Source organism: Asterias rubens, chromosome 10, assembly GCF_902459465.1.
Source record: "Asterias rubens chromosome 10, eAstRub1.3, whole genome shotgun sequence".
NCBI lineage: Eukaryota > Metazoa > Echinodermata > Asteroidea > Forcipulatida > Asteriidae > Asterias > Asterias rubens.
In genome coordinates this window covers 16,542,038-16,553,512 of record NC_047071.1, presented here as the reverse complement: position 1 = coordinate 16,553,512, position 11,475 = coordinate 16,542,038, and the positions used below count along the sequence as shown (strand labels likewise).

Here is an 11,475-nt window from a genome sequence, read left to right as displayed (position 1 = left end):
TTCACAATGTGTTTTTATTCCTCGGTAGTCCAGTGATAAATCTCATAAAGCGTCAGATGAAGCTTCATTACATGTGTGTGAACTTTCTCTCAATCTTAAAATACTCAACATTTTATCATGAGTTTTTCCTTAAACTTGGTGAAAGATTCGTCACCAAAAGCATTTTGAACTCGACAACTCATGAGCATTCAATCCTGCTTTGACCAACCCGGCCATTTTTTTTTTGTAGTATCTACTTTGAAGTTGACTCCCTGTGTGATTCCCTCATGGACGCAGATCGCTTTCTCTTGAGGTGGGCATCTCTCTTCTCCTTTTGGCGCTGAGCGAGGAGCTTGGCGTACTCGGCGGCTTGCTCCTTGTTCTTGGCAGCACGTCTACGCTTGAGGGAGAGGTTATGACGCTTGCGCTGGAGACGCTGTGGGGTGATAAGACGCTGGATCTTGGGTGCCTTGTAACGCTGCTTCTTGCCTGCCATGGGTTAGAGAATGAGTTTTGAACTTGTTTAGTTTCACTCCAGTTCAACCAAAATCACATATGGCTGTCAAGAAGACTTTCTATTATTATATGTAACAAAAAACTGACGCATTATATTATGTATAATGAAAATAACTTGTCAAACCATTTTTTACAAACTTAGAAAAAGTTTATCTTTGGGATTTTACCACCATACCCTTCATTTATTGTGACAAGGAATTTGTTTTCTTGCCCGCCGCTTCAAAAGTCAATTTGGCAAAGTCAGAGAATTTTAAAAAGTCTGAACTGAAAACAAAGATGTTGGAATTCAGACAGCATTTCAGCATTTGCTGAAAGTATGAACAAGGTTTCATGCAAAATTGCCCTTTAATTCAATTCGGGGTGCACCCATCTCTTACCTTCTTTCTCTGGGAGGGGACGTCTTACAACGTACTGGCGCACATCATCATCCTTTGAGAGGTTGAAGAGTTTGCGGATCTTGCCTGCTCTCTTGGGTCCAAGACGGCGAGGGATAGTCTTGTCTGTCAGACCTGGAATATCCACATCACCTGCGGAAGGAAAAGTCAATATGAAATTAAGTTAACAGACAAATACTGCAAGAACAGCTGAGTATAATTGTTATAATTGCTGACTATAATTGTGATAATTTCTTATTTTTAATTTTTGTATTTACTTTTAATTTTTTAGTTTGTCTATTTTTCCATGTTCAGCGCTCTAGAGCATGTTTACATGATTATGGCGCTATAAGTTTTGGTATGATTATCATTTATTATTAAAATGTGAAACATCGACTTTAGAAACAACATTTCTCTGGCTTGTACAGAAAGCTACATGATAAAAACATACAGATTCTTAAGTTTCAGAGGGAAAAGAAATGGATACATTACAAAAGGAAGAAACCGAACAATCAGTGATTAGGGTCTACAGTTAGGTCAGCCTGGGGGACTAGTGAAATTTACTACCCACTAGTGAAATTTCTACTCGACTAGTTGCACCTCAAATATTAGAGACTTTGAGGCCAGAGATCTTTTTCATACATAATGTTAGGAATGAACACACCGAATGAATGATTTGTTATTATTATTATTCATTTATTTTTATTTGACAATAGTCACACCTAACTTTTAAATAACTTAGCTAAACATATTTCACAAAACATCAATGCATTAAAATACAAGTATACAACAATACACTTTCAAACAAGATAACAAATTTAAAAAGAAGATGACAACCCCAGCAGTGCCGCAATAAATGATTGAAGAAAGAGAGAAACAACAGAAACAAGACAAAACAAATGTTAAAATAAGGTATAACAAAGCTAGGCCCAATTTTAAAGGGTTGCATCAGCACAAAAAAAATAGCCAGGCACAACAAAACAATGCCGACCAGAATAAGGTGACCAGCAAACCAATTTGCAAGCATCATAAGAAAACACAGATTGCAGTGGTTTGGTCACCTCCAACGAATGAGAACAAATCGCATCACTAAACCACTAAACAACTCTACAACTGGTCACCAACCCATGGGAAACGCAGACGAGGGCGCCCTAGGACATCATGGAAAAATGTAATTCAGAGGGACCTCTCCAGACTGGGCACTGGGTGGTCTGTGGAGGAGGCAGAAGTGGCAGCTCAAGACCGGTCTATTTGGAAGCGTCTCAGATCAAGTCAGGCAGCCGGTGCAGAAATGCATGATGCTAACCGATGATGAAGAAACCAATTTGTGACTGGTATCCTGCTTATTTCTGCTATAAAGCAGAAAATTTTAAAGCAATATTTCTTGCTTACTAAACCAAACTCTATATGCAGGGCTCGAATTTTGGGAAAAAATCCACAAGACCGCAGGGCTTGTTGCTCAGAATTTTTACTGGACCGGAAGATTTTTTACAAGACCAAAATTTTATTGGGGAAAAAAAAAGTTTTTACGATAGAACAGCAGGCCTTTTTCATCCCTTAGGAGGCTTTTTTTTTGCTGTGAAACCCAATCAATAAAGTTCCATATACCTACTTCACGTCATTTTCGCCGCCTCAAAAAAAAAATTCCGATTTGACAGGCAAATCACCAACAAAACACTGCAACGTGCAGCATTCATAAAAAGATCGTCATAAACAAAGATTGACCAAAAATTTGACAGCAGTAGTCAGAAGCTCATCACTGTTGGTAGCCATACTAAGCAAGACGTTTGGCAACAAGACCTTACTTTTAATCCATGCAACACAGGGATGTGTGGTATTGCAACCAGACCTTCTTAATGCAAATTCAACACTTCTTTGTAAGGTAACAGACTTTACACATGGTCAGTGGTAAACAAACATCGCTGTACTAAGGTGTGCCGCCGCGCCGGGTACCAACACATCACTCCCTCGTCCCCGCTCGCTCACTCCCCGGGTGCATTAACATAAATGGTTTGAGACTAGATGTACAAGAAGTGGGCATGAGTAAACTGAATGGAAAACTTGTATGCAGCCTGATGCACATGAAAAAAGGACGGATTGACGTTCCGCAAGCGTGCTCAAAACACTGATTTGACGACAAGTAAAACAAAAACTTTTATTCTAAATGAGATTGAAATACATTTTTTAATGAAAGATAATATATTTCATATAATTATTTGTAATAGTAACTATATTAGTATGCATAAAAAAAAAACAAGACCACCGGACTTGTTCGGCATAAAGTTTACTGGACCGAAGCTAAAATCACTGGCCTCGGGCCTGCGGTCCAGCGTGAAATTCGAGCCCTGATATGGGCTCTGGTGTTGCTCCAAGTTGCATGTCTCAAGTGTCAAGTCTTACTCCACTCAGTGAGGGCGCCCTTCGTGAGGCTGCATCATGATGTTTTTACTGCTCTGCTGTTTTTCGATAGATTGTCTCAGTTTTGCTGCTTGTGAGTTGGTGTTTGTCTCAAATATGTGAACTTTATAGTATGTGAGTACTCGTGATCACCTGCACACCAGTATTTTTCGTTGACTTTGTATTAAAAGTGAGTTTTTACCACAGTTTTGCGGTGGTCTTTGCAGAACATTGTTTTCACATTTAGAGGAGTGACACTAGACTGCCTCTAACCAGTATTTGATAGGAGTTTTTAGTCTGGTGCCGACACCTCCACCTTGCTTGTTCATCTGGTGCTGGACTGTTTTGAGGACGCTGGCACTGACTGCATGCTATAGCCGGTGCTATGTCATTCGTCAGCTCTCTGAATGCCATATTCACACTACTGTGAGCGTTACTAAACTAATTAACTGTGAGATTTGATACTGTGAAGTTTTTTTATGTCTCTCTTTCAAGAGACATGCCTACAATTAACAGATATACGTACTCCAATAGCTTTCTTAAGAGCTTGAACAGTAACAACTGCTTGTTCCAACCGGACACCCATCTACAAAGTACACTCATTGATTTATTGGCGTGCCGAAAAAGAAATAAGAGGGGATGTCGTGGAGGTAAGAACCTGTACAGGAAGATACAAGTTGTGGAGGCTTATAGACCTCACTTACAGAACCCCACGATCATTAGAAGAGGAGTAACTTTGTCAAATCTTACTGAGATTAAAACCAACACTTTAACATCAGTTCAAGAACATCCAAAGAGAGATTTTCCTACATTCGTGCTTTGCAACGCTCAATCTCTTGTGAACAAATTTGATGACTTTGAACTGCTTTTACATCAAGAATCTGTAGATGTGGGAGTGATAACTGAATCTTGGTTTCGACCTGATATGCCTGACTATATGCTCTCCATTGACGGCTATGAGATTTTTTCAAAGTCTCGTAGTCATGCAAAAGGTGGAGGAGTTGCAGTTTATGTCAAGTCACTAATCACTGCAAGTGGGATTCCAGAAATCTCAGTCCCCAACGAGCTGGAGTGTGTATGGTCTCTATTACAACCTAAGAGGCTACCCAGAGATACATCGATCATCGCTGTATGTGGCGTCTATATTCCACCAGATTCATCCCTCCAAGATCTTCTCACACAACATCTATTGGAATCCATGGACCTTCTCCACACTAAATATCCGGACATAGGCTTTGCTATTATGGGGGACTTCAACAGAATGCCCGTAAACAACATTCTCAAGCATTGTAATCTAAAACAGTTGGTTAAATTTCCCACTCGTGCACTTGCTACATTAGATCTTATCATGACCAATTTCAATGTTCACTATAGAGACCCAGTTCCCTTGTCAGCATTGGGAAAGAGTGATCATGTGTGTATCCTGTGGAGACCCAAAGTGCATGTTATAAAAATCAGGGCAGCAAAAGGACATTTCGTCCCATGAAAGATACAGAATTGAGAGAGTTTGGTAGGTGGATCCAAGAACAAGACTGGTCTAATGTTCTCAAAGCTGAAAATACCCAGCGTAAGGCAGACGCACTATACGAGTCTCTCCATGGTGCAGTTGATAGATTCTTTCCCATGCAGACAATAATAACCCAAAGCAGTAGTAAACCATGGATGTCTCAGAAAGTTCAATCACTTGTAAAAAAGAGACAGGTTGCGTTCGGATCGGGGAGAGTCGAGGTGTACAATAAACTACGCAATGAGGTACGTAGAGAGATCAAGAAGGCTAAAGTTCACTTCTACGCTAACAGAGTCCGAATTCTACAAGAAACCAATCCAAGGAAGTGGCACCAGCAGATAAAAACAATGTCTGGAAACACTAAAGCTGTCCTCAGAATACCTGTCCAGGGAGTGAGTGATGATGATCATGTGACCATTGCCAATACAATTAATGATCAGTTTGTGAAGGTTTCTTCTCATATCCCCCCACTGGATCTTAATGTTCTGGAGGCCTACTTACCAGCCATGGAACCTCCACCATCACTCTATCCTTGGGAAGTGTACACTGAGCTCAAAAAAGTCAAATCCAACAAAGCAACTGGTCCCGATGGAATTTCTCCCAAGCTTGTTAAAGAATTTGCCTATGAGTTGAGTTCACCTTTAACTGATGTGTTGAATTGCTCGTACAAAGAGGGTGTGGTGCCTAAGCAATGGAAAAAGGCCATAGTAGTGCCAATACCAAAAACGAACCCCCCTACAGCTGATAAACTCAGGCCAGTTTCTTTGACTGACTGCTTTGCAAAGATTGGGGAGGGTTTTGTAACAAACTGGGTTTTGGATGATATTCAAGACAAAATTGACCCACAGCAATTTGGCAATGTCAAAGGCATTTCGACCTCCCATTATTTAGTTAGTCTCCTTCATTCACTCCATCAAAGTGCCGACAAGGTTGACAACATTGGGACGGTGGTTCTGACGGATTTTTCCAAGGCGTTCGATATGATTGATCATACCATCCTCATTGAAAAATTTATCCGCTTGGGAGTCCGTAGATCCATCGTCCCTTGGTTGTGTGACTTTGTCAGCAACCGCGCCCAATGTGTACGATACAACCAAGCACTCTCAGAGTACAAGGTTCTCAGTGGAGCTCTCCCGCAAGGAACTAAACTCAGCCCCATTGGTTTCCAGGTTGTTATTAATGACGCTGCTCATGATTTGGGTGAAAAGATTAAGTGCTGGAAATATGTGGATGACTTGACATTTGCTGAAAATCGTTCCTGCTTCCAGCCTAGTGGGCTGCAAGTAGTTCTTGATGAATTTACTGAATGGACCAACACCAACAAACTCAGCCTGAATCCCTCCAAGTGTCAAGCCATCCAAACATGTTTCAAAACTAAACCCCCACCACATGCCGAGTTGAGCATTGCGGGAGTCCCTCTGAACTTTGTATCTGAGGCAAAGGTCCTAGGAGTCTGGCTACAGAATGACCTACGATGGGATAAAAATATCAATGAAATTTCTAAGAAAGCCAATCAAAAACTGTATATGCTCCGACTGCTTAAGAGGTTTGGATTTAATGATGTTGAACTCATAACAATTTATAAAAGTTATGTGAGGCCTGCTGTTGAATATGCGGATGTTACTTGGTCTTCCTCAATTACTGCTGCCCAGGAGAAGACTCTGGAGCACCTGCAAAAACGTGCATGCAGAACAATTTTGGCACAGCGCTATACTTCGTATGCGGATGCTATGCAGCTTTGCGGGCTTGAGTCTCTTGCTGATAGGAGGGTGAAACATTGTCTCAGCTTGGCCGAAGGACTTGCCAAGTCAGAACGTACATATGATCTTCTCCCTCCTACCAGACGGGAGTCTCACGCCCGCAACCTGCGTAATGCACATCATTATTCACACTTACGCACCAGGACATCACGATTCAAAAACAGCCCAATACCCTATTTCATCAGCTTGCTGAACAAGTAGAATATTTTGCTCTGTGAACAGCTTTTAATAACTTTTTTTTTTTTTTTTTTTTTTTTTTTTTTTTAATTAGTGCCACCACCTCTAATCTGTGCTAGATTATTACTCGCTTTTTGATTATTAATAAAACTGTCCGTGCTTACTTTTTGCCAGTTATCTAAATAGGGCCTTTATATTCCTTGTGAGCAGCTTTTTAATTTGTTCCTTTTTTCAATGATTTGTGTTGTTTTTATATTGTAAATTATCATGCAATTTGGCCTTCGGGTCACAATGTGATAATGTGAATAAAATATACCAATATATACCAAAAAAAAAAACTTCACGTTTAAGCTGGAAATTTACCCTTACGAGTTCTGCAACAGAACTAGCGGCCATACGAAACCAAGAAGCACTTTTGGCCATTGAGAAAATGTTGCTGACCCATTGATAAACACTCATCACATACAACTTACATGTTCAACACAGCCAACATGTTGTAAGTGGGCATCTGTATGTAATTTACCCTCAGGAGTTCATGCCACTGGTGGGCCAGCAGGGTAACGTGTAAATAATAACAAATGCTCCATCTAGTTCTATTTTACAAATCTATGCTCCTGACACATTTCCCAATTTGAAAAGTGACCTTGCCCCTTTGGCAACAAAATTAAGGCCCCGATTACTTCACGGACGCTTTATGCCCCCTGGTCATTGCCTTGGTGCCCTTGAAATGCTCCAGTAGAAATTTACAATTTCCTCAAATTTCCCCCCCCCCACTCCCTCCCAATCTTCTGCATCATGAACTCACCCTTCTTGACGATGACCAGATTGAGGACAGACAGATTGTTGTCCACAATGCAGCCACGGATGGACTTGCGCTTCCTCTCTCCCTTTCTGCGGGGGCGGTAGCACGAGTGCCCCTTGGTGAGCAAAAGGCGTACACGCCCGTTGGTAAGCACTCCCTGCTTCATGGGGAATCCCTGCTTGTCGTTGCCACCGCTGATACGTACAATGTAACCCTGCAGAGGCAACAAGAATTTTAAACATTTTATCAAAATGTCTTATATCCAAATTTGAAGGCACGTTACGTTTAATTAAAATGTCAACGGATTCACAATTTAAGATCATGAGAAAGTGGTGCAGCAGACCAAACAGCAGATCATCAGAACCTGCCCCCTGTTTAAACCACCAAATAGCATCTCTGGGCTGATGGAAGTAGATGAGGCTAGCGCCACTAGAGAAGTACTCTGGAAATCCACGATTTTTTTCATCTTGAATATTTGCGAGAAAATCATAAGAATATTTAAATACAGAACACACCTTGACATCTGTAAATGTCTTTCTGGAGAAGAATCTAAAACAAATGGCACCCAAATTGAAACATTTATGATGGAAGCAAATTAGTTAAATAAATGTTGTGGTTTATTAAGATTGTTAATAAATCTGTTTAACAAAACGTTTTCAATGATAGGCAGAGAACGACTTCCGACCAGCAATTTTAAAAGCAACAAGAAAATGCTAAAGCTTATCCACTTTATGAAATTGGCAGGGTTCTCCACATGTTGTTTTGTCTGGGCGCGGCGCCCGGACAAAACTCTCAAAATATCAAATGCGCCCGCAATTTTGACGATAGTGCAAGATTGGTATAGCCACGGAGGAATAAATTAGCACCCAGACAAAATTTAACCCCGTGGAGAACCCTGATTGGGCCCAGGCCTGCCTGTTGACTGGTAGGGAATGACCCCTTTAGTTTTAGAAAATTTATTTTCTTTACCTTCCATTCATCTCCAAGACTCTCGGCAGACATCTCTTGTGCCATGCGCTTCTCGTAGAAGGCCCTCATCTTGAGTTCATCATCGACTTCAATGAGCTTCTGACAGCCAGTGGCTGGGTAGCTGACGTTGATCTGAAACATGAAGCGTACTTCTCGTTAAACTTTATGTAAATGTAATGATACGAACATGATCGAAAACATGTTTTTTAAAGTAGGTCACAAAGACAGTGAGCCTTGACACACACAACTATTAATTGGGTGTTTTTTTCTTTTATTGTGTGAATTATAAACACAGGGTTCGCTGATGGAACAACAATTTTGACTAAACAGAAAAGTTTCCGTATCCTGCCACACTCATTCCTCAATGAAATGCGATATTCCTTTTTTTTAATATAATTAATGAGAGAAAACATGTTGGCAGGATGCGGAAGGTTTTCCCAGGAAAGATTTCTGTAGGCCTATCTAAATTCTCGAATTCGAAATCGAACTGCCACTATTTTTTCACTGGAATTGTTGATCAAAAAAGCAAAATCTCATTTGAGTAAGGCCTAAAGTAAAATTAAAAACAAATGAAGCTGGAACTTGTTAATGTTTCTTGGTTGGAACATGGGCGGATAGACTGTTCTTATTCCTCCATGGTGGGACGGAACGGATTGGAACAGGGAGGAAGGAATTTACTATGTAAGGAATTTTGAGCTTATTTTTTATAATCAATTTCAATTGATATTTTGCTATTCGTGATAAACCTTATGTTGCTTTGCCTTTTCGGTTGATAGTGGACTTCCCACTTGACTTAGTAATTGGTTTGGGGAATATATATAGGTACGAAGAAAGCGTTATGACAGCGATATTTTAAATTCTCATTGACAGTTTTCCAGTTTTGCTATAAGAAAACGAAATGAAAAGACACAGATTTCAGCAAATCCAGAACCGTCCGTCAGACCAGTGTAAGAAAACGCCATGCGATTCCAACACACAGTAAAATGGACCCACACAATTTGATAGCAAAACATGAAACAACATGACGATAATATCTAATACATCCGTACCAACCAACTAACTCATTTCGCTTAAAATTTACATGAACATTAACTTGTGTATTCTACATACAATGTAAGGCGAACATTTTTTTGAAATATTACATGAAAAAGGAGAAATTTGAGTTATGAAATCATCACCTTCATGGCTGCCGATTGCTTTTGCCAGCGACACCACGTAAAAGGACATGTATAACGAGATTTTGCGAGAACTTGCCAGTCAAACACTAGAGGGCGCACTCTTCATGGCATTTTTTTTAACGCACTATGGCCCTTTCGAAACCACAGTTTGGGCTTTGGATTTGGCTTTAGGCTCCGTTCTCTCGTCTGAAGCCCTGAGCGCGGGGCCAATCTAGCCTGAGCTGAATCCAAAGCCGAAGCCGTGGTTTCGAAAAGGGCATAATCACCCCGCACTCTGTATAATTCGGCGTATGCGGTACAGGGATTTTCAATGGCCATGTTTTTTCTAAATCGATCCAAAAAAGGGAATTAACGTTACATCAGGAAACGAATTCTGGGATGGCAATTCTAAAGTGCAGAAGAAAAAAAATCGCCAGCGGTGGAGGTTGCCCCACTCTCCCAGTAGTAGCAAACAGCGCAAAAAAAAAAAAAAAAGAGAAACTAGTAATACAAAATTTCAAAAACTTAGGCGTGACTTCAGAGTCCCTCAGCCTCTTGAAAACCAATCGAGTCTATAGTTTGCAACACTGAACTTCAGATTGCTTTTCATTATTGTTGGAAGGTCAGCCGTTTTGAGTCTTTGCTAATTACCCCAGAAAAAAACAACCCCGAATGTGTTTTCCCTACCGGGCACTCCTCCTCAAGCTAAATAGGAGCCACCCAATTAGCCCCCCAAAAGATCAAATTAATCTCCTCAAAAGTTAGACAGTGAGAACCACAGGTTGTGATAAATTCAATTAATTTCACATTATACAGTCTTAGTTGCATGCATGACTCATACAACGGATTTAAATAAGTTGTGAGTTTACCGCCATGATCACCGAATGTGTTTCCCTATAATAAAATTAGGCACTCGACTATCGCTAAATGGGAGCCAACCAACTTTAGCCCAAATTCTATCAAATCTCCTCAAAAGTTAAAACCCAGTGAGAACCACAGGTTTAAACAAATTCTATTAAGTACACAATCTATTAGTTGCATGCATGACTCACAAAAGGAATTTAAATTTTAAGTTGTTACCGCCATAACTATAGCTTGGCGCTTAGCCTACCTGGGATGAGGGCATGCACATGTTGTAAACTTTCTGGTATCTGAATTGTATAGTCAGCAAAGCATCATTGGAAAACTGGTAAAAAGTTTGGTTTATTTATAAACAAATAAAATAAAAGACAAAACATTTTCGGGGTAGGGGCAAAAATCTGTCAAAGCCGGAGCATGCGAGCGCGGAGCAAACGAAGCCCCAAGGCGTTGGTGCTCTGTGAGCCAGATTTACCCACTACGTTTTTAAACAGATGAGTGCATGCAACGACCAGACCAGAAAACGCGAGATTTTCTTTGAGTAAAATTAATAGAATGATAAGGATCAAAATGCTTAAAAGAACACACAGAGGCTTGTTTTTCACCTCTTCTCGCCCCTGGACCCTTCTATCGATGTTAAATATTATTTTTCCCAGTAAATTTGGAAGATTGATATTATCCGATTCATAAAAAGTGTATCCACCTCTCTGCTTCGGGCACGTTGAGGCTTGATTTTTCACCCTAAAATCGATTAAGGCTCAGAGAGCTTCACCCCTGCGGACCCCGCCTTTTTTTGAAGCCCCCTCCCCACCATTACAAAATCCTGGGTGCGCCATTGTGCTCCGGGTTTGAAAAATCCAGAACCCACCCCACTGTAGGCCTACACACTTTGTTCGAAACTGTAGACTATGGATTTGCTAATTATCAAACTGTTTTATTAAAAACCAAATGATAACAAACATTTTACACTCTTCACACT

The 11,475-nt window shown here is 40.5% G+C and overlaps 1 protein-coding gene across 1 annotated transcript; it reads right to left on the bottom strand.

Annotated features, from left to right (window-relative positions):
- Positions 1–14: 14 nt before the first annotated feature.
- On the bottom strand, positions 15–9,756 carry LOC117295451 (40S ribosomal protein S6-like). The gene is made up of 5 exons (XM_033778117.1): positions 9,660–9,756; positions 8,482–8,613; positions 7,516–7,726; positions 873–1,022; positions 15–468 (listed from the first exon to the last, which is right to left on the bottom strand). The coding sequence occupies exons 1-5, from the start codon at positions 9,663–9,665 to the stop codon at positions 233–235; spliced, it is 735 nt and encodes a 244-aa protein (XP_033634008.1). The 5' UTR covers positions 9,666–9,756; the 3' UTR covers positions 15–232.
- Positions 9,757–11,475: the final 1,719 nt, after the last annotated feature.